Raw genomic sequence first — 15,809 nt, 5'->3', positions numbered from 1 at the left:
TCATGAAACAACATTGCAGTAAACTAATGGGATCCAATCATGATGGACTGTTCCTTTGAGATGGTTGTTTGCGAAAAGGCTAAAGGCACATTGCCTAAACACGTGTATCGTACGATGCCGTATCACTCTCAGGGCGGCAATTGCCGTCTACAGCTGCCCAGGTGTGAGCTCGAAGCCGCCTTCGCCGCCCTACTGTGATCTGAACCACCTTGTGAACCTAGCGGACCAAGTGTACATCGAAAACATTTGTACATTCCGTGTATGTGTACATTATGTACAAACTCACGAGTTGACAATCTTCAGCATCTCCTCGACGCCTCTGACTTTCTCACGAGCCTTGCCCTTCTCTTTGCCCCTCCTCCGCTCTTCGGCATCGATCTTCTCCCAATCCGCCCAGCTGAGACTTTGAATTCCCCTTTTCTCAACTTCCTTCTTGACGACCTCCCAGCCACCCTTAGCCTCAGTGTCGCCGGAATTGTTGAACTTGACATTGTCCACCCAGTCTTGCATAATGATATCGCCGGAGTGGAATGCGTCGTCCATGGTGCTTGCAATAACGCCGGTGGGGCCACGCTTCACCCAACCAGCACAGTACATTCCCGGGACATGCCCTGCTGTCAGACCAGCAAGAGGTCCTTGGTCGGGAGAAATGATGCGGCCGTGCATGTCGTTAGGGATGATGCCGAGTTTCTGGTCAAACGGTATTCCCAGATGATCGAATCCTGCAAGAGGCTCGCTCTTGTACCCAACCGAGCGGAATGCCAATGTAGCATCGACCTTTGCTTTCGCACCTGTGTTTCGTACTCGAAGGTCACGGATGGCGTTCATGGCTGCAGGGGGTCCAGACAGGGTGGGGCCCTCGTCCTTGGGAAGAACAGACTCGGGCTCCGCGACATACTCCGTCCGGTCAAAGCCTACAGCGCTGAGGTTCTTGCCATCGGTTGAAAGAAATTCCGTAGGAGAGCGGAGATAGCCAAGCTGCCATGCCTTCTGAGCCTGGTCCATAGGTGTTTTGGAGCCCTTCTCCAGCAGCTCTGAGATTCGCTTAAGTTGTCGGGGAAGCTGCTTGCGGTTGATTCTAATAAGGTCGTCCCATCCCTCAGGTGGAGGCACAAATCCAACGCCGGGCATGTGCAGTAGCTCTCGCAGCTCTTTGATCGTGTAGGGTGCTTGCAAAGGACCGCGACGACCAATGACCTTGACGTCTGTGACACGGCTCTTACTCAATGCTTCCATGGCCTGCTCTGATATATCCGTCTCACGCAGAAGGCTGAGCGGAGCCAATAACACTCGTGCAACATCCAATGCAACGTTGCCCTGTCCAATGATCACTGCAGTGTCGCCAGACTGCAGATCGGGGTTGAGGTGTTCATACTCCGGCAATCCGTTGTACCAGCCAACAAAAGATCTTGCAGAAATGACACCATTGAGATCCTCACCAGGTACTCCAAGCTTTTTATCCCTAGAAGCACCATATGCAAACAGCATGCCGTCGTAGTTTTCCGCGATCGTTTTAAGAGGGAGCAGGCCTGGCGCGTCTCCGATTGACACGTTTCCAACAAAGTTGAAGTTAGGCCATTTGGCGACATCGTCGAGAGTTTCGGAGCTTTTCTAGACGGGCTATGAGCGATCAGTCCTACCCACGTTCGTTGTAGGTAGTCGTCAACCCTACCTTTACTTCGGGATGATCAGGCGCTACACCGAATCGTACGAGGCCATAGGGTACCGGTAGCGACTCATACATGTCGACATAAGCCTCGGGCATCTTCTTCATGATCCGGTAGGCAGTGTAATAGCCCGCAGGACCCGAGCCGATGACGGCCAGTCGCATCGGACGGCGGGAGGTCGCGGTACTGTAGCGGTGGAGGCCATACTGGACACCACTGCGTCGCAGCGAAAGGCCATGGCGGCAGGTGTTGCAGACGTATGGCGTCTGCCGGAGGAAATTCATGCTTCGATGTGCACTGGCGCTGCGTGAAGATGGATCGCGAAACAAAAGCTCGCTTCCTGGGCCGGCTTATCAGATGCCAATGCGTCATGTCGTCTCGGCGGCGTCGGAAGCGGGCGCCACGGCCCATATCGGGCGGGATCCATTGAAGGCTAATCGAATTGGGGCGATCGCTTCTCCACGACTGGAGGTTCTGTGGAGTTGCCCTTGACAACGTAAACACGGCCCGGCCATGGATACAGTGAGACCACCGCGCGACCCTCTCAGGTTCTGGGAGCTTAATCTCAGTTACATTCCTCTCGTTGCTGTCTGCATACTTCGTTGACATTCTTTCGCATCGCTGCATTCGATCGTTAAAATGGGCGGTGCCGACGCACCATACCTCTACGACCCGCCTTCGCGCCGCCACATCGCCTACCCATATTCCGACTTCGACCCGAAGGCCGTAACACGAGCATCATGGATCTCCGCTGCAGAGAGCACCATGTCGAAGCCGAAGAAGGAGGGCCCGTTGATCGATTTCAACAAACACCCAGACAGCTTTATGGTTGTTGCGCCCCAGCCGACACGTGAGCCAATGCCGACAAACACCAAGACGAAAGTGACAGCAATTCGATGGGTTCAATTCGGGTTGAGGATAGCACAGGTGCTGGGTGCAGTCGGTTGTCTCCTCTGTGTAATCTTCGTGAGGAACGTAGAGACCGCGCAAGGTTGGATCATGAGGATACCTGTAAGTTGATGATGCAGGCGAAAAGGTACCCAACACTAACAAGATGTAGCCCGCGTGGGATATGATCATATCTTCATATGGCGTCTACCACCTTGCCTACCCTGCCAAACGGCGTACACCGGGCTCTAGTGCAAGCTATCATATCTTCTCGATTGTGATGGATGGCGGTCTCATACCGTTCTATGTCTACACGGCTCTGTTCGCTCATCAGAACTGGACCGCGCCAATTGGATCTGAGACGCGGTGGACGGATATCTTTAAGCAAGGCGAAGACAGCACCGGCCCTTTGCTGTTGTCAACCTTCATCATCTCTGCAGTTGTTGGGGGGCTACATCTGATTTCCATTGGACTCGGCATCTGGCTCACCCTCTTGTTCCGCAAAATTGCAACCTACCCTCCGGACATGAACCCGCTCGAGGACAACTTGACTAGCCGAAAGCATCAGTACAAGAACTCGGAGGCATCTGCGGTCTCGATGATGCAGAAGCCGGGCTACATGAGTGGCAGCACACTGAATGTGAACGACCAACGCCTTTCCAAGAGCAGCCACGACGACCGGACTGTCGAGTTCCGCCACAGTCGAATTGGTCAACAGATGGACTTCTCTCCGCACAATCCTCGTTCTGCAAGATACTCGCGTCAGCAAATGGAGGAACATATGCAATATCAACAAGCTCAAAACGACTCTGCGTCTCGCAAGTCTTTTGCACAGACAACTCATTCCGCAAACCAAAATCCTGAGAAGCGCGACTGCGATTCATTCTCCTTCGTAGGATCGTTGGCAAATGCTCCTGCTGTTCCTCCACACACCAGCCAGGGACGCTCGCACTCTCCTCGTCCAGGCTCTTCCGTTTCTATGCGCGACCAACAGCACCAGTACGCACCGACCAATGAACATGCCCAATCACAGCAACAGGATGCTTTACTCAACGACAACTGGTTTGTGCTCGACGATGCGGCTCCCAGAGACGGCGACCTCGGCGCCGTCGCACCCCCGTCGCCTTCCCGTCGTCGTACTCCCAACTTCTCGCGTCCTTCGCCCGTTTCCTCCCCGGAACCTGAGCGCAGAGCTCAATTCTCACCCCTTCTCTCTCCTGTGCCTTCGGACGCTCAAGCTCAATTCATGCCGCAGCCCCTTCGCATGAACCCGCCCACCCCACCGAACGACGAGAACGCTCTGCCCCACCACCCTCGCCACGACAGCTTCCAGGAAACTACCTACCAGAACTATGAGAAATACCCTCAAGACAACGACGACGACGACGACACCCCCACCATCGTCGGCCACGAAGAGCGCCAGCCCCTCAACGAAACCGCGGTCAACCGCTCGCACACCAACGCCTCCGCACAGTCCAGCCACTTTGCCGGCTCCAGCGTCTACTCCGAGTCCGCGCCCAGCCTCCGCACCGCCACCAAGAAGAAGTCCAAGCCCGACTTCTACGAGAGCTCCGATTTCAAGTCCGTCGCCACGCCACGCGGCAAGCAGTATGGCGACCTCGCGTCGGCGACCCGCGGTATCCGCAACCACGATGCCTACGCACAGATTCCCCAGGAGCCGCAGGCCTCACCGCATGGCCGCGGTGGCCGCTACAACCTTCGCGGCGATATGCCGCCTTCGCCGCCGAAGCACTCGCCGTACGCAGGTGGCAGGGTGGTGAGCAGGACTGGCGCCGATATCACGGACGAAACGCTGTATGTGCCTGAGAGCGGCAGTCGCCGTCGTTATGTCAGCGGCAAGGCTGCGGAGGAGGGCATGGCTGGCGGACGCTGGTGAGAGGATCAGGTTAGACCACACAGACCAGAGATTCTTCACGCGACCACAGACCGTGCAACGACTACACGAGGGCGCTAACATGGCGAAGGGGAATGGCGGGGCGTTTCATGAAAACGAAAAGGGCGGTATTGGCTTACGAGGTGTTCTTCTCTATTTCACGTAAATCACAGCGGGGGCGTTCTTGGACAGATAATTTGTGCAGGGTTTCTTTTCTCTCTTTCTTTGGCTTGGACATTGGAAATGGTTGGACTATGAAGAGCGGAAGACCGCCATTGGTGTAGGTGTAGGTAGTGTCAAGCAACAAGATTTCGATCATAAATCCAACATGAACCACATATTCCAACACCGATGATTAAGTGGCGAGATCCGCACGTTTTGGAACGTAGGATGGGCAGAGAAAGCAGGGCCGAATGTGATGAATCGATGTGGGCGAATTTTCATCTCTATTGTTACATTGACAACGTTGTACAAAATAAGGTATGCGACCTCGCCTCCTTTTGCCGCGCCCTGAACCATGCAAGCTATGCAGGGAATAATCCTGAAGAATCATACGCCAAACACCGCGCTCTCTCACGACTCCTCTATCGCCTCCTCAGGTACCAGTTGAAAGCCAGACCCATTGTCTCTGCGCTGAGGGGCGTGGGGACCTCGGCGATGCCGGGGCGCGCCACGGGGTGACGTAGGTAGACAGCCGAGCAGATGTTCTGGTTGACCTCGAGGTAACGCGGAATGAACGCGAAAGCGCTCATGTAGCTTCTGGGCATCCAGGGAGTTCTGTAGGGCTTGGAGGGATCGTAGGGGTTCTCGCGTGCTCGCTGCAGAGCCTGGTGCAGGAGCTGGGCGTCCTTTGCAGCTTTGTACTCGTCCTCGTGCTCGGGATCCTGGGCCTGAGGGTTTGAGGACTTGGGGGCGGAGCCCTCTTCGGATTTTGAGGTCTTCTCAGTAGCGGGCAGGTGCTCCTTAGGGATCTTCGAGACAATGTCGTTGAGGAGCGCGGTCAACTCCTCAACGGACTGGCCTTCAGGGTCCTTGCTGTCTCGGCGGCCGAATCTAGTCATTGTCGCGCGGACAGTTTTTGAGATGCTGCGCAGTTCCTGGCGGCGGCGTCCGGTCAGTTCCGCTTTCGAACCCTCCATGATATGGGACGCGCGATTCCTGAGCTTTTTGAGAGCCTTCAGCGCCTCTTCAGGTCCGGGCACGGCGTCGGCCTCGTTGGGTGCTGACTCCGACTCAGCCTCCTTTGAATCGCTCCCCTTCACCTCTGTCTGCTCGCTGGGTTCCTCCGTAGATTCCTCGTTAACCTCCTCTTGACCTTCCTCAGCTTCCTCGCCTTCAGCCGCCGCCTTCTTCGCGCCGCGCTTCTGCTGCACAGGTTTCTGAACGCCAGTGGCAAAAAGCACTCTCTCCGGCTCTACCGAAAACATGTCGCCGGGGTTCAGAAGGTATCCAGGGTAAGTCATCTGCGCACCGTTAGTCTCACGCGTATTTCATCATGGACTCGCAAACCCACCTTCTTGCCGTTGACCTTGACCCAGCCGTGTGTAACAAACTGCCTCGCCTGTTTGCTCGAGCTCGCAAACATCGCTCTGAATATCGCAGTGTCCAATCTCCTCTCCAGCGGGTAAAAAGCCATATGCATGTAAGGCGTTGACTTTTTGGCCATACCCATACCTAGCTTTCGTCTTCCCGGTTCCGATCGCCCCATCTCATGCGCATCCTCTTCTTCCAATCCCATTCCTCGTCCTGATGCTTGTTCGCTACCGTCATTGCGGGCCAGGTACTGGAAGTTCATGGGCACCACTGCGGGCAATCGACGGTCGAACATGCGCGTCCATTGTCCTTCGCGAACGTATGGATTGTGGTAGGCGCGAGCGAGTGATTTAGCGGCCCATTTTTGTTGGAAGAAGGAGAGTTTCGAGGCGTTGGGGGTCTTGATGCGTGAAAGGTTGTAGAGATTCCACTTCGACCAATCTTGTCGCACTTTCTGTACGGCTCGTTGTTAGCGATTTCAAGTGGTATGGAGGGCGCATAGCTTGTATCAACGTACAGGCACTTTCAGTGCGTGGTATTTGCGAGGCATGGCGCGGGTGTGAGATGGACGACCTGCCCTCGTGCTCTCTTGCGCATCCCATGTTCCCAAGCCCATCGCCTGCGAAAGTTCGCCGCGGGAGTTCGATTCGTGGGAGGCCTGAGGCCACAAGGTGGAAACGCGGCGAGCAACTTCCTGCGCTCCGCTCTTCCCAAACGCGACGCCAGACACGTCGAGCCCAAAGTGTTGACCACTGCCGCACCCGAACCCCACCAACATCATCCACCCCGGACATTGGCTTTTCTGATTGTCGCGGCTAGGTCTAGAGCAGGCGTAGCTATCCCCACGCCCTTTCGGCTACGCGACTGGAATCACCGCTGCGGTTTGCGACAGGGAGGCTGGTGCACCATATAATCAGTCGAGACGACACGCGAACATACATCATGGAGGGCAACTTCGCCAACGAGGATCACCAAGCGCCGGCTCAGGCCTCCGATGACATGATCGCGGCCGAAAATGCGCAAGTCGAGGAGCAGAACGCGCAAGCGCAGGAGGGCGACACGTCCATGGCCGAGGACACCGACAACACCACCGCACAACAGGATGAGAAGCCGCAGCCACAGGAAGAATCAGATGCTCAGCAGGCACCAGTCTCCGACAACCCGCTCGATGCGCCGAATGCGCCGCAGCCTGAAACAGCTGAGGAAACGCAGCCCGAGGACGAGGAGATGGCAGACACCAAGGACGGCACTCCTGCCGTGCAAGACGCGACCAGCGCTACACCCGCTGCTGTCAACAAGAGCGCCGTTGAGCAGTCTGCGCGCGCGCATTTGATCGATCAAAACCACGCGATTATTCTGCCTTCGTACAGCGCGTGGTTCGACATGCACCAGATCCACAACCTGGAGAAGAAGGCGCTTCCCGAGTTCTTCAACAACCGCAATCGCAGCAAGACTCCTGCTGTATACAAGGATTACCGCGATTTCATGGTCAACACCTACCGACTGAACCCTGCTGAGTACCTGACGGTCACCGCTTGCCGAAGGAACCTGGCAGGTGATGTGTGCGCTATCATGCGCGTACACCAATTTTTGGAGCAGTGGGGATTGATCAACTACCAGGTAAGATCGCCAAAAATCAGACATTCATTCAGGCAATCAAGCTAACTCGTTCAGATTGACCCGGACACTCGCCCATCAAACATTGGCCCGCCTTTCACTGGCCATTTCCGCATCACAGCAGATACACCTCGCGGCCTGCAGCCGCATCAGCCTGCACCTAACAGCACAATTACTCCTGGAAAGCCCTACCCTGGAACTGAGCGCATCACATCCTCGTCCGGACAAGCAGATCTTAATCTCGAAGTTCGCAGAAATATCTACGATGACAAGGGCAAGGATGTGACTCCCAAGAAGGCTGAGGGTGAGGTAGCTGAGGGCAGTGAGCTCGAGGAGGGCTTGAAGAAAGAAGGCAAGCAGTACTTCTGCCACTCTTGTGGCAAGGATTGCACGCGGGTACGATACCACAACTCGAAGAACCCTGCGCCCAGCGCCACCAACGCCAAACCCAACAAAGATCAGAGATATGACTTGTGCAGCCTTTGCTACCAGGAAGCCCGGTTCCCCAGCTCGACAACTGCGGCAGACTATGTCAAGATGGAGAACGAGAGCTACCGCAGCCTCGGCGACAAGGAGAAGCCCTGGTCAGACAGCGAGCTTCTCCTGCTCTTGGAGGGTCTTGAGATGTTCGACGATAACTGGGAGTCAGTGGCAGACCACGTCGGGTCGCGCACTCGCGAAGAGTGCGTGCTCAAGTTCCTGCAGCTCGAGATCGAAGACAAGTATTTGGAGGAGACTCCTTCAGCCAACGGCACTTCTGGTGGCGTTGGAGCATCTGATCTCGGCTACCTCAGCGGCGGACGCATTCCTTTCAGCCAGCTTGACAACCCGGTCATGTCCGTCATGGGCTTCCTCGCTGGCCTTGCCGACCCCGCCACCACCGCTAAGGCTGCTGGCCGCAGCGTAGACGAGATGCGCCGTACTCTCAAGTCTCGCATTGAGCGCGAAGCTACCCCTGGTGCCGAGAAAGACGCTGCTAAGGAGAAAGACACCTCTAGCACCGACGCTGCAGTTAAGGGCGAGCGTGATGAGAGCATGGATGTGGACGACACGACCTCCTTGGCTACCCGCGAACCCCAAACTTCGTCCCACGACCTCCCCACCACCGCTCTTTCTCTCACAGCTGCACGATCTGCCGCGCTTGCCAGCCACGCAGAGCGTCAACTTACGAACCAGGTGTCTGCCGCTGTCAACTTGCAGTTGCAGAAGCTCGAGCTCAAGATGCAGCAGTTCTCTGAGATGGAAGCGCTCCTACAGGCCGAGCGTCGCGAAGTCGAGCGCATGCGCCAGCGACTGTTCCTGGACCGCCTGGCCTTCAGGAGGCGCGTGCACGAGGCCGAGGCCAAGCTCGGTGGGCTCAAGATCGACGTGCCTCAGGCGGAGAAGATGGGCGTCGAGCGTGCAGAGGGTGCTGAGGGCGTGGAGCCTTTGGGAGAGGACAGCGAAGGCTTCATGAGACACGAGATCTGAGGTTGGAGCTGGCCAAAGGAATAGAAAACGGTGTTCACGGCGTTACCTCGAGGCTGCGAGGGCCCACGCGATGCGGTGTGTTTGATCTTACCTTTTTGTTCCTGTAATTGCGACCTGTTCTTTCTAGTGGAGACGGGGCTATGTCCCCTTGTATCAACAAAGTGTTCGCAAAATGCAAGACGTGAAAAATCCATTAGCAGCCACAAGATGATTCGAGAACCACCCCACCCAAGTAATTATCACATGAGAGCTTCTTCGCACGTCTCGATCCATCAGACCGATGCTGCCTGAGGCACAAAACCTTTCCGGCTAACTTGCTCGCGACCTCGGCTTAGAGGCAAAGCCGCCGAGCTCGCTGTGACAATGCAATCCATTGCGCGTGGAGGCGTTGTGTAGAGCCCGCCTGAACACCTTCCTTTCCCTTTCCTTCCACACTGAAATCCTTCGCAATGGCTCCCACACTTCGCACAAGCCTCCTTCGAGGCGCCCAATCCTGCCTCCGCCAGCAGCGCTCCACCCCGATCTCTCGCCTCTCCCAAGACGCCTACCTTCGCCGATTAGCCTCCACTCTCGCTGTCCTCGAACAGCGCGACGGCAAACTGAACCCCTCCTCTCTGGCCTCCATCACCGCCGCTCAAAAGCTCGGCGGCTCGATTCACGGCTTCCTCGCCGGTGCCAACGCCCAGCCCGCCGCCGCCGAAGCCGCCAAAGTGCCCGGCCTCGAAAAAGTCATCTACGTCGACAACGCCTCCTACGACAAGGGCCTGCCCGAGAACTACGCCCCGCTACTGCTGGAGAACATCAAGAAAGGCAGCTACACCCATGTGATCGCCGGCCACAGCGCCTTCGGCAAGAACCTGCTCCCGCGCGTCGCCGCCCTGCTCGACGTCCAGCAGATCTCCGACATCACCGACATCGAGGGCGAGGACACCTTCATCCGCCCCATCTACGCCGGCAACGCCATCCTGACCGTCCAGTCCACCGACGCCACAAAGGTCATCACCGTCCGCGGCACCGCGTTCCAGAACACCACGAGCGAGGGCGGCTCCGCGGCGCTCGAGGAGGGCGTCGACCCCAAGGCCGAGAGCACCACGACCTGGGTCTCCGAGGACCTGGCCAAGAGCGACCGGCCCGAGCTCGCGACCGCCGAGCGCGTCGTCTCCGGCGGCCGCGGCCTCAAGTCCAAGGAGGAGTTCGACCGCGTGATCCCGCCGCTCGCGGACGCCCTGGGCGCTGCCATCGGCGCCTCGCGCGCCGCCGTCGACTCTGGCTTCGCCGACAACTCGCTGCAGGTCGGCCAGACGGGCAAGAACGTCGCGCCTCAGCTGTACCTGTGTGCCGGTATTTCAGGCGCCATCCAGCACTTGGCTGGCATGAAGGATAGCAAGGTCATTGCGGCGATCAACAAGGATGCCGACGCGCCGATCTTCCAGGTTGCGGATGTGGGGTTGGTGGGTGATTTGTTCGAGAAGGTGCCTGAGCTGACCGAGAAGGTCAAGAGCTCGTGAGGTTGTTGGTTGGTGGGTGGGTGTTCTTTGCGGCGTTCTGCGGAACTCTGGGGACATGATGATGGTCATGATTTAGCGCATTTCCTCACAAGATTTTAAACGTGTAGATACCTTCGTGTACAAGATCCAAGAAGCAGTTTGAGCATGAGAGCCAAGATGATACCTACAGTCCTGTAGAGCAGCGCTGAGAAGAATCAAGCGACTCGCACTAATGATGGCAATGCAGGAGCAAACAGCCTTCGGATTTCCACGAACAAATCTGGAAGATGAGAAACAGTTCTAGGTACTCGTCTCGCTTCGACATCTTGACTATAGAGCCTGACTCAACAGGCTATATGTATTAGATCTAACCATATGTCACACCGACCCGCCAACAACAACAACCACCACTCCAGTCATCTAAAAATTCTTCCAAGCCCTCTTCCAAACCGACGGCCTCTCCGCCGCCAACCCGCCCTCAACATCCAACTCATCCCCCTCCCCAACCTTATCCAAATCCACCCTGCGCCCGGAGTCAACATCGATCTCCCGCACGCGCTTGAACCGCGTCTTCTTCACCCACTTGTAGACGAAGAAAATGATCGGAAACAGTGGCAGCAGGATATAGGCATCCACAAAACTGCCCGCGTCGAACGGGCTCAGCGTCGTCCACCCCTGCACGAAGGCCAGGAAGACGTTCGCGCACACGCCGAAGTACGCGTTCCAGGGGTAGAGCATGGACTTGAACGGGAGCTGGGAGGTGGTGCGCGCGTTGAAGGCCCACGCCTGCCGGAACCGGATGTGCATGAAGGAGATCGACGCCCAGACCAGGAAGGTGCTGATGCCGGACAGGTTGACGATGTACTGGTACGCTTCGGCGCCGCCGGTCGAGTTGTTCATCATGCTGATTGCGCCGACGGCGTTGGTGAGGATCACCGCGTAGACGGGCACGCCGCGCCGGTTCGTGTAGGACAGGAAGCGCGGCGCGCCGCCGGTTTTGGCCATGTAGAGGACTGTCCGCGAGCCGATGTAGATCGAGCTGTTGATGGCGGACACGCAGGTGACGAGGATGAAGGCGTTGATCAGGTGCACGCCGCCCTCCCAGCCAGCGTTTTGGATGGCGATCGTCATGGGGCTTTGGAGGGCGCGTCCGCCGCCGCTGCCGGCGAGGCCTTCGGCGTCGGCCGGGCAGGTGATGCCGAAGAAGAACGCGGAGCCCATGTAGATGAAGATGATGCGCCAGAAGACTTGCTTGATGGCCTGGGGCACGGCGCGGCCGGGGTTCTTACACTCCGTCGCGGCGACGGCGATGGACTCGACGCCCGCGTAGAAGGTCGAGCAGAAGACGAAGACCGTCGCCACGCCGCGGAAGCCGTTGCCGTTGAACGCGCCTGGATTGTCCCAGTACCGGAAACCCAGCGGCTCATCCTGCCCGATCAGCCCGCCGGCGGCGTAGACGATGGAGAAGATGAAGAAGGCCGTCAGGCCGAGGAGCTTCGCCAGCGCGAGCCAGAACTCGGCTTCGCCGAAAGCCTCGACGCCGATGAGCTGGAAGGCCAGGAAGGCGCTCCAGAAGAGCAGGAAGTAGCCCCAGAGCGGGACCTTGTCGCTCCAGAAGACCATGATGCTCGACGTGACGTTGTACTCGTTGGCCAGCACCGCCGCCCAGATGATGAAGTAGTTCCAGCCCACGGCGACCGCGAACGCCTTGTCGACCAGCCGCTCGCCCAGCGAGATGAAGCTGCCGCCGCCGGGGAACAGCGTCGTGATCTCGCCCAGGCTCTGCATCACGGAGAACGCGATGATGCCTATCACGCCGAACCCGATCAGCAACGACGCCGGACCGCCGTTCTGCAGCGCTCCGCCGGCGCCGACGAGTAGTCCAGGTCCGATGATACCCGCCAGCGCCATCATGGACAGGTGCCGGTTCTTCAGGCCTCGCTTGACGCCGCTGTCTGGGTCGATCACGTCGCGCGACCCGTCGTTGCTGGTGCCATCGTGCGTGTAGGCCTGCGGCGAGTCCGGCCACGCCTCGCTCTCGGCCGCGGGCTGCTTGCGCCCGAACATGGTCGTGTCGGTGCTGCGAGCAGACCAGCACGGTGGTGGGCGCGGTCGTCGTTCGCCACTGGAGTCCGGCTAAAGCAGGCGGTGGCGTTTCTCGCGATGCGCTTGACGATATCTCGGAGCGGCGTCCGGACAGGCTTTGGTTGAATCGCGGCGACGATTGCGCGAGATTGTTAGCGACGAACGTGAAGAGTGAAGTCACAAGCGATCGACTCTGCAGCAAGAAAGAAACGTCCGCCACGCGAGACAGCGATAGAGTCTCGGCCCACACCTACCGCGACCGCCCATCCCCACCGAAAAAGGCTCAGAGCCAACGGAGTTATCGATGGCGCCATCTGCGAGTCGTCAAGTCAGAGTTCGCAGTTTGTTTCTGCCGACTCCACGCTGGCGCTCCCGCGTGGGCTGGGCAGGGTTCGAGCTGCGTTGCAGAATGAATGAGAATCTCATTCGCATGTTGCGCACGACCGGCAAGTTCAGCTCCTCGCAGATCGCGCGACTGACTCCGGCAGTGGAATTTCTCGAACTGCGGGAGACGACTCAAAGCCTGCTTGTCATCTTGACTGCATGTTCTGTGTTCTTTGCAGATGTTGAACGCGCTTTACTTAGGTAGACGTGATGTCATGTTTATCTCCGAATTTATCTCCGTCGCAGCCAGCTCCATCCAGTCGTGGGAGATGTTCCAGCCAAAGCCAGGTTCCGATACCACTTGTGGTTCGAAGGAAATGCACTTGAAAAAAGAAAAGGGGTTGTCCTCTTGAGAAGAGTCCTGTTGAAACTCTCTGCGAAACCCAGCCAGGCCCTCTCGGCCCTGAAAGACCATGCCACTTGCATTCGGGTCGAATCCGCCTTTCTTGCCAACCCATAATATCGGCCAAACCAGTCATTAGATAGGACGAGGTCATGAAATCAAAATGCTGAAAATTGGCAAGCGTGAAAATCCTCGAGCGGCCGCAATCCAAGCCCGACCGCTCTTACCTGAACAACCTCTCCAGAAGCCCCAGCGCCTTAGCCCTCAGCATCAAACCCGCCTGATATACGCCCGCAATTGACAACGACGGCGGCACACCCCCGACCCTCCGCAAGTAAACAGCCAGCACTGCCACCAGCACCGCCGTGCCCGTCGCCATCGCCGGCCGGCGATACTTAACCGCCAGCCTGCGCGCAGTCTTCAACCGCCTCTCCCGCGCCTCCTGCGCCGCGACGTCAGACGCATGCCGCTCGAAGAAGCGCTCGCCGTCCGCGAGCGTCTGCGCCGCGAGGCTGGCCGGGTCGCGCGTCGTCTTCAGCACGCTGTTGCGCGAGACGGTGAACCAGGTCAGGCCGCCGAGGCGCGTGGGCGGGTGCGCGGCGTGCAGGGCGGCGGAGCGGGAGATTAGGGAGTCGAGGTTGAGTGGTTTGGGGAGCTTGGAGAGGATCGCGTGCAGCATGTCGTGCTCGTCTGCTTCGAGGGACAGGAGCTCTGCTTTGCGTGAGAGGATTATCTGCCGGGGTGAGGGTTGTCAGTGGATTGCTTTTGTTGTGGAGTGCATGGTTGGCGTGCGTGGTGCGTCTGGTCCGCGGCGTGAGTGTTACGATTGGTGGAAGAACTTACTGTCGCGTAGAGATAGATTGAGGCTACGGCTTCGTTGGTGAGGAGGTAGTCGAATAGGCGGGCGATGTCGCCGTATTCTTGGATGTCGTGGGCGTAGAGGGTGAGAGTTGCCGGCAGGGCGAAGTAGAAGGGGGCTGTTTGGCTGAGGTGGGCGAACAATTCGGCGTCTGCTGCTCTCAGAATAGATGGCAGGAGCTGAAGATGCGATATTGCCCCTGTCATTGTCGGCAGCATGAAGTCACGGATGCGTAGCAGGGAGAGCCTCTCCACAGCCGCAGGTGCGGCTTCAGCTCCCAGGACCAGGAGCAATACCTGGACGATGTCATGATAGCCTTGGAAGTAGCTAATCTTCGGATGGCGGCGCAGAACTTCGGTAATTACGTTCGAAAGTTCTTGCTTCCGCGCATCGATTCGTTCGTCTGATTCGTCTGAAGGTCATACGGGTCAACGCCGGAAGCGTGCAGTGCGTTGGGACCTCCGTGGGGCATACGCACCTGTGGGATAGTAAACGAACGAGCGGTTGACATCTAGTTCGACTTGGGACTCTTCGCGATGACTAGGTAGCGCTTTCCAATCGGCCTCTGATTCTGCACCGACCTTCTCCGCGCCCAGGACAACTGGCCCTGAATATTTGTGAGCATTTTCCTAGATTGGCTGTGACAGAAAGCGTGCATTGACGTACATACTAAGCGACGGACCTCATCGTTGATCAAGCCGCCGGTTGAAGCGGCCAGGCCACGCAGGGCCAGGTAGTCGCAGCTGTCACTCGCATCGGTGATCTGCCTTACCTTAGCCTGTTCTTCCTCTGACAGCGGTTGATTGTTGTTTGCCGTGGACAGGGGCGGGATGTGGCCGGCTGCAGGCCTTTGAGCTGTCCCTGTCAGAGCCGGATCCATGACGACGGGTTCCTTGGGACAGTACTGCTGACAAGCGGGGCGACACAGATTAAACGCCCAATATAGGGCCACTGCGGCTGCGGTTCCTGGTCAATGCAAGGAGGGGAGGCGTCGGCGTCCCGGCGAGGCTGCGTTGGTGGTGGGTGTGACGGACGGAGGCACGTGGGCGAGGTGTGAGTGAGCAGTGTTGAAGGGGTGCCGGCGCGGCGGGATCAATGCCAGGGGAGTTGCAGGCACGGCAGCGAGCGAGGCGTGTGGTGCATTGATGAGGGCGGCGGGCGAGGAGTGGTGAAGCGCGGGGAGACGGGTAGGAGTGAGGTGGCGCCTACGCAGCGTGCGACCCGGGTGGCAGGCGGCAGACAATCACCTGCACCGACGTTGGACAAAATGCGAGCGGTCGGTTTTCAGACGCCGTGATGCAGACTCTCACTGCAGAGGGGATCTGCGGCGCGCGCTGGGCTGCCGGCCGGGCCAGGGAGGGCTTGCGAGCGACTGCTGCCGGCGGCGTGGTGTGGCTTGCAACACAGTAGCTGCCCGTCGCACGTCGGGAGGGCAGCCTCGAGTTTCGTCGCTGCCGATGGCGTCGGGCCGGTGTCTGCGGCCGCGTGCTCGTGTGATGATGTATCCGATGGGTGAGGCTGGCACGCCTGGCACGCTGGGAGGAGGCGCTCGCTCGCCGGTCCAAGGGTCGCTGCCTCCTGC

The 15,809-nt window shown here is 58.2% G+C and overlaps 7 protein-coding genes across 7 annotated transcripts; 3 read left to right on the top strand and 4 right to left on the bottom strand.

Annotated features, from left to right (window-relative positions):
- Positions 1 to 230: 230 nt before the first annotated feature.
- On the bottom strand, positions 231 to 2,027 carry WHR41_05662 (uncharacterized protein). Its single transcript, XM_069374267.1, has 2 exons — positions 1,673 to 2,027; positions 231 to 1,611 (listed from the first exon to the last, which is right to left on the bottom strand). Exons 1-2 carry the CDS (start codon positions 1,949 to 1,951, stop codon positions 283 to 285), a joined length of 1,608 nt encoding a protein of 535 aa, XP_069228637.1. The 5' UTR covers positions 1,952 to 2,027; the 3' UTR covers positions 231 to 282.
- A 152-nt stretch (positions 2,028 to 2,179) lies between these two features.
- WHR41_05661 (uncharacterized protein) lies at positions 2,180 to 4,782 on the top strand. Its single transcript, XM_069374266.1, has 2 exons — positions 2,180 to 2,678; positions 2,728 to 4,782. Exons 1-2 carry the CDS (start codon positions 2,307 to 2,309, stop codon positions 4,450 to 4,452), a joined length of 2,097 nt encoding a protein of 698 aa, XP_069228634.1. The 5' UTR covers positions 2,180 to 2,306; the 3' UTR covers positions 4,453 to 4,782.
- A 63-nt stretch (positions 4,783 to 4,845) lies between these two features.
- On the bottom strand, positions 4,846 to 6,587 carry WHR41_05660 (mitochondrial 37S ribosomal protein uS4m). The gene is made up of 3 exons (XM_069374265.1): positions 6,500 to 6,587; positions 5,963 to 6,436; positions 4,846 to 5,912 (listed from the first exon to the last, which is right to left on the bottom strand). Exons 1-3 carry the CDS (start codon positions 6,530 to 6,532, stop codon positions 5,034 to 5,036), a joined length of 1,386 nt encoding a protein of 461 aa, XP_069228635.1. The 5' UTR covers positions 6,533 to 6,587; the 3' UTR covers positions 4,846 to 5,033.
- A 119-nt stretch (positions 6,588 to 6,706) lies between these two features.
- Positions 6,707 to 9,262, top strand: WHR41_05659 (uncharacterized protein). Its single transcript, XM_069374264.1, has 2 exons — positions 6,707 to 7,602; positions 7,657 to 9,262. Exons 1-2 carry the CDS (start codon positions 6,925 to 6,927, stop codon positions 9,067 to 9,069), a joined length of 2,091 nt encoding a protein of 696 aa, XP_069228540.1. The 5' UTR covers positions 6,707 to 6,924; the 3' UTR covers positions 9,070 to 9,262.
- Positions 9,263 to 9,518: 256 nt separating this feature from the next.
- Positions 9,519 to 10,577, top strand: WHR41_05658 (uncharacterized protein; the record flags this gene model as incomplete). Its single annotated transcript, XM_069374263.1, has 1 exon — positions 9,519 to 10,577. The coding sequence occupies one exon, from the start codon at positions 9,519 to 9,521 to the stop codon at positions 10,575 to 10,577; it is 1,059 nt and encodes a 352-aa protein (XP_069228539.1).
- A 399-nt stretch (positions 10,578 to 10,976) lies between these two features.
- WHR41_05657 (uncharacterized protein) lies at positions 10,977 to 12,623 on the bottom strand (the record flags this gene model as incomplete). Its single annotated transcript, XM_069374262.1, has 1 exon — positions 10,977 to 12,623. The coding sequence occupies one exon, from the start codon at positions 12,621 to 12,623 to the stop codon at positions 10,977 to 10,979; it is 1,647 nt and encodes a 548-aa protein (XP_069228534.1).
- A 968-nt stretch (positions 12,624 to 13,591) lies between these two features.
- WHR41_05656 (uncharacterized protein) lies at positions 13,592 to 15,570 on the bottom strand (the record flags this gene model as incomplete). The annotated part of the gene is made up of 4 exons (XM_069374261.1): positions 14,894 to 15,570; positions 14,706 to 14,834; positions 14,212 to 14,639; positions 13,592 to 14,101 (listed from the first exon to the last, which is right to left on the bottom strand). Exons 1-4 carry the CDS (start codon positions 15,105 to 15,107, stop codon positions 13,592 to 13,594), a joined length of 1,281 nt encoding a protein of 426 aa, XP_069228533.1. The 5' UTR covers positions 15,108 to 15,570.
- Positions 15,571 to 15,809: the final 239 nt, after the last annotated feature.

Source organism: Cladosporium halotolerans (assembly GCF_011745625.1).
Source record: "Cladosporium halotolerans strain TM138-S3 chromosome Unknown Sca19, whole genome shotgun sequence".
Lineage (NCBI taxonomy): Eukaryota > Fungi > Ascomycota > Dothideomycetes > Cladosporiales > Cladosporiaceae > Cladosporium > Cladosporium halotolerans.
The sequence above is the reverse complement of the archived record's forward strand: the minus strand, read 5'-3'. Positions and strand labels throughout refer to the sequence as shown.

Bases quoted from the DNA above. Each gene is read 5' to 3' on its own strand.
- WHR41_05661 (XM_069374266.1), top strand. From the start codon at position 2,307: ATGGGCGGTGCCGACGCACCATACCTCTACGACCCGCCTTCGCGCCGC. The intron at 2,679-2,727 runs GTAAGTTGATGA...AACAAGATGTAG, and splicing joins GTTGGATCATGAGGATACCT to CCCGCGTGGGATATGATCAT.
- WHR41_05660 (XM_069374265.1), bottom strand. From the start codon at position 6,532: ATGCCTCGCAAATACCACGCACTGAAAGTGCCT. The intron at 6,437-6,499 runs GTACGTTGATAC...CGAGCCGTACAG, and splicing joins ACCACGCACTGAAAGTGCCT to AAAGTGCGACAAGATTGGTC. The intron at 5,913-5,962 runs GTGGGTTTGCGA...AACGGTGCGCAG, and splicing joins TCAAGGTCAACGGCAAGAAG to ATGACTTACCCTGGATACCT.
- WHR41_05662 (XM_069374267.1), bottom strand. From the start codon at position 1,951: ATGAATTTCCTCCGGCAGACGCCATACGTCTGCAACACCTGCCGCCAT. The intron at 1,612-1,672 runs GTAGGGTTGACG...TAGCCCGTCTAG, and splicing joins CTGATCATCCCGAAGTAAAG to AAAAGCTCCGAAACTCTCGA.
- WHR41_05659 (XM_069374264.1), top strand. From the start codon at position 6,925: ATGGAGGGCAACTTCGCCAACGAGGATCACCAAGCGCCGGCTCAGGCC. The intron at 7,603-7,656 runs GTAAGATCGCCA...TAACTCGTTCAG, and splicing joins GGGGATTGATCAACTACCAG to ATTGACCCGGACACTCGCCC.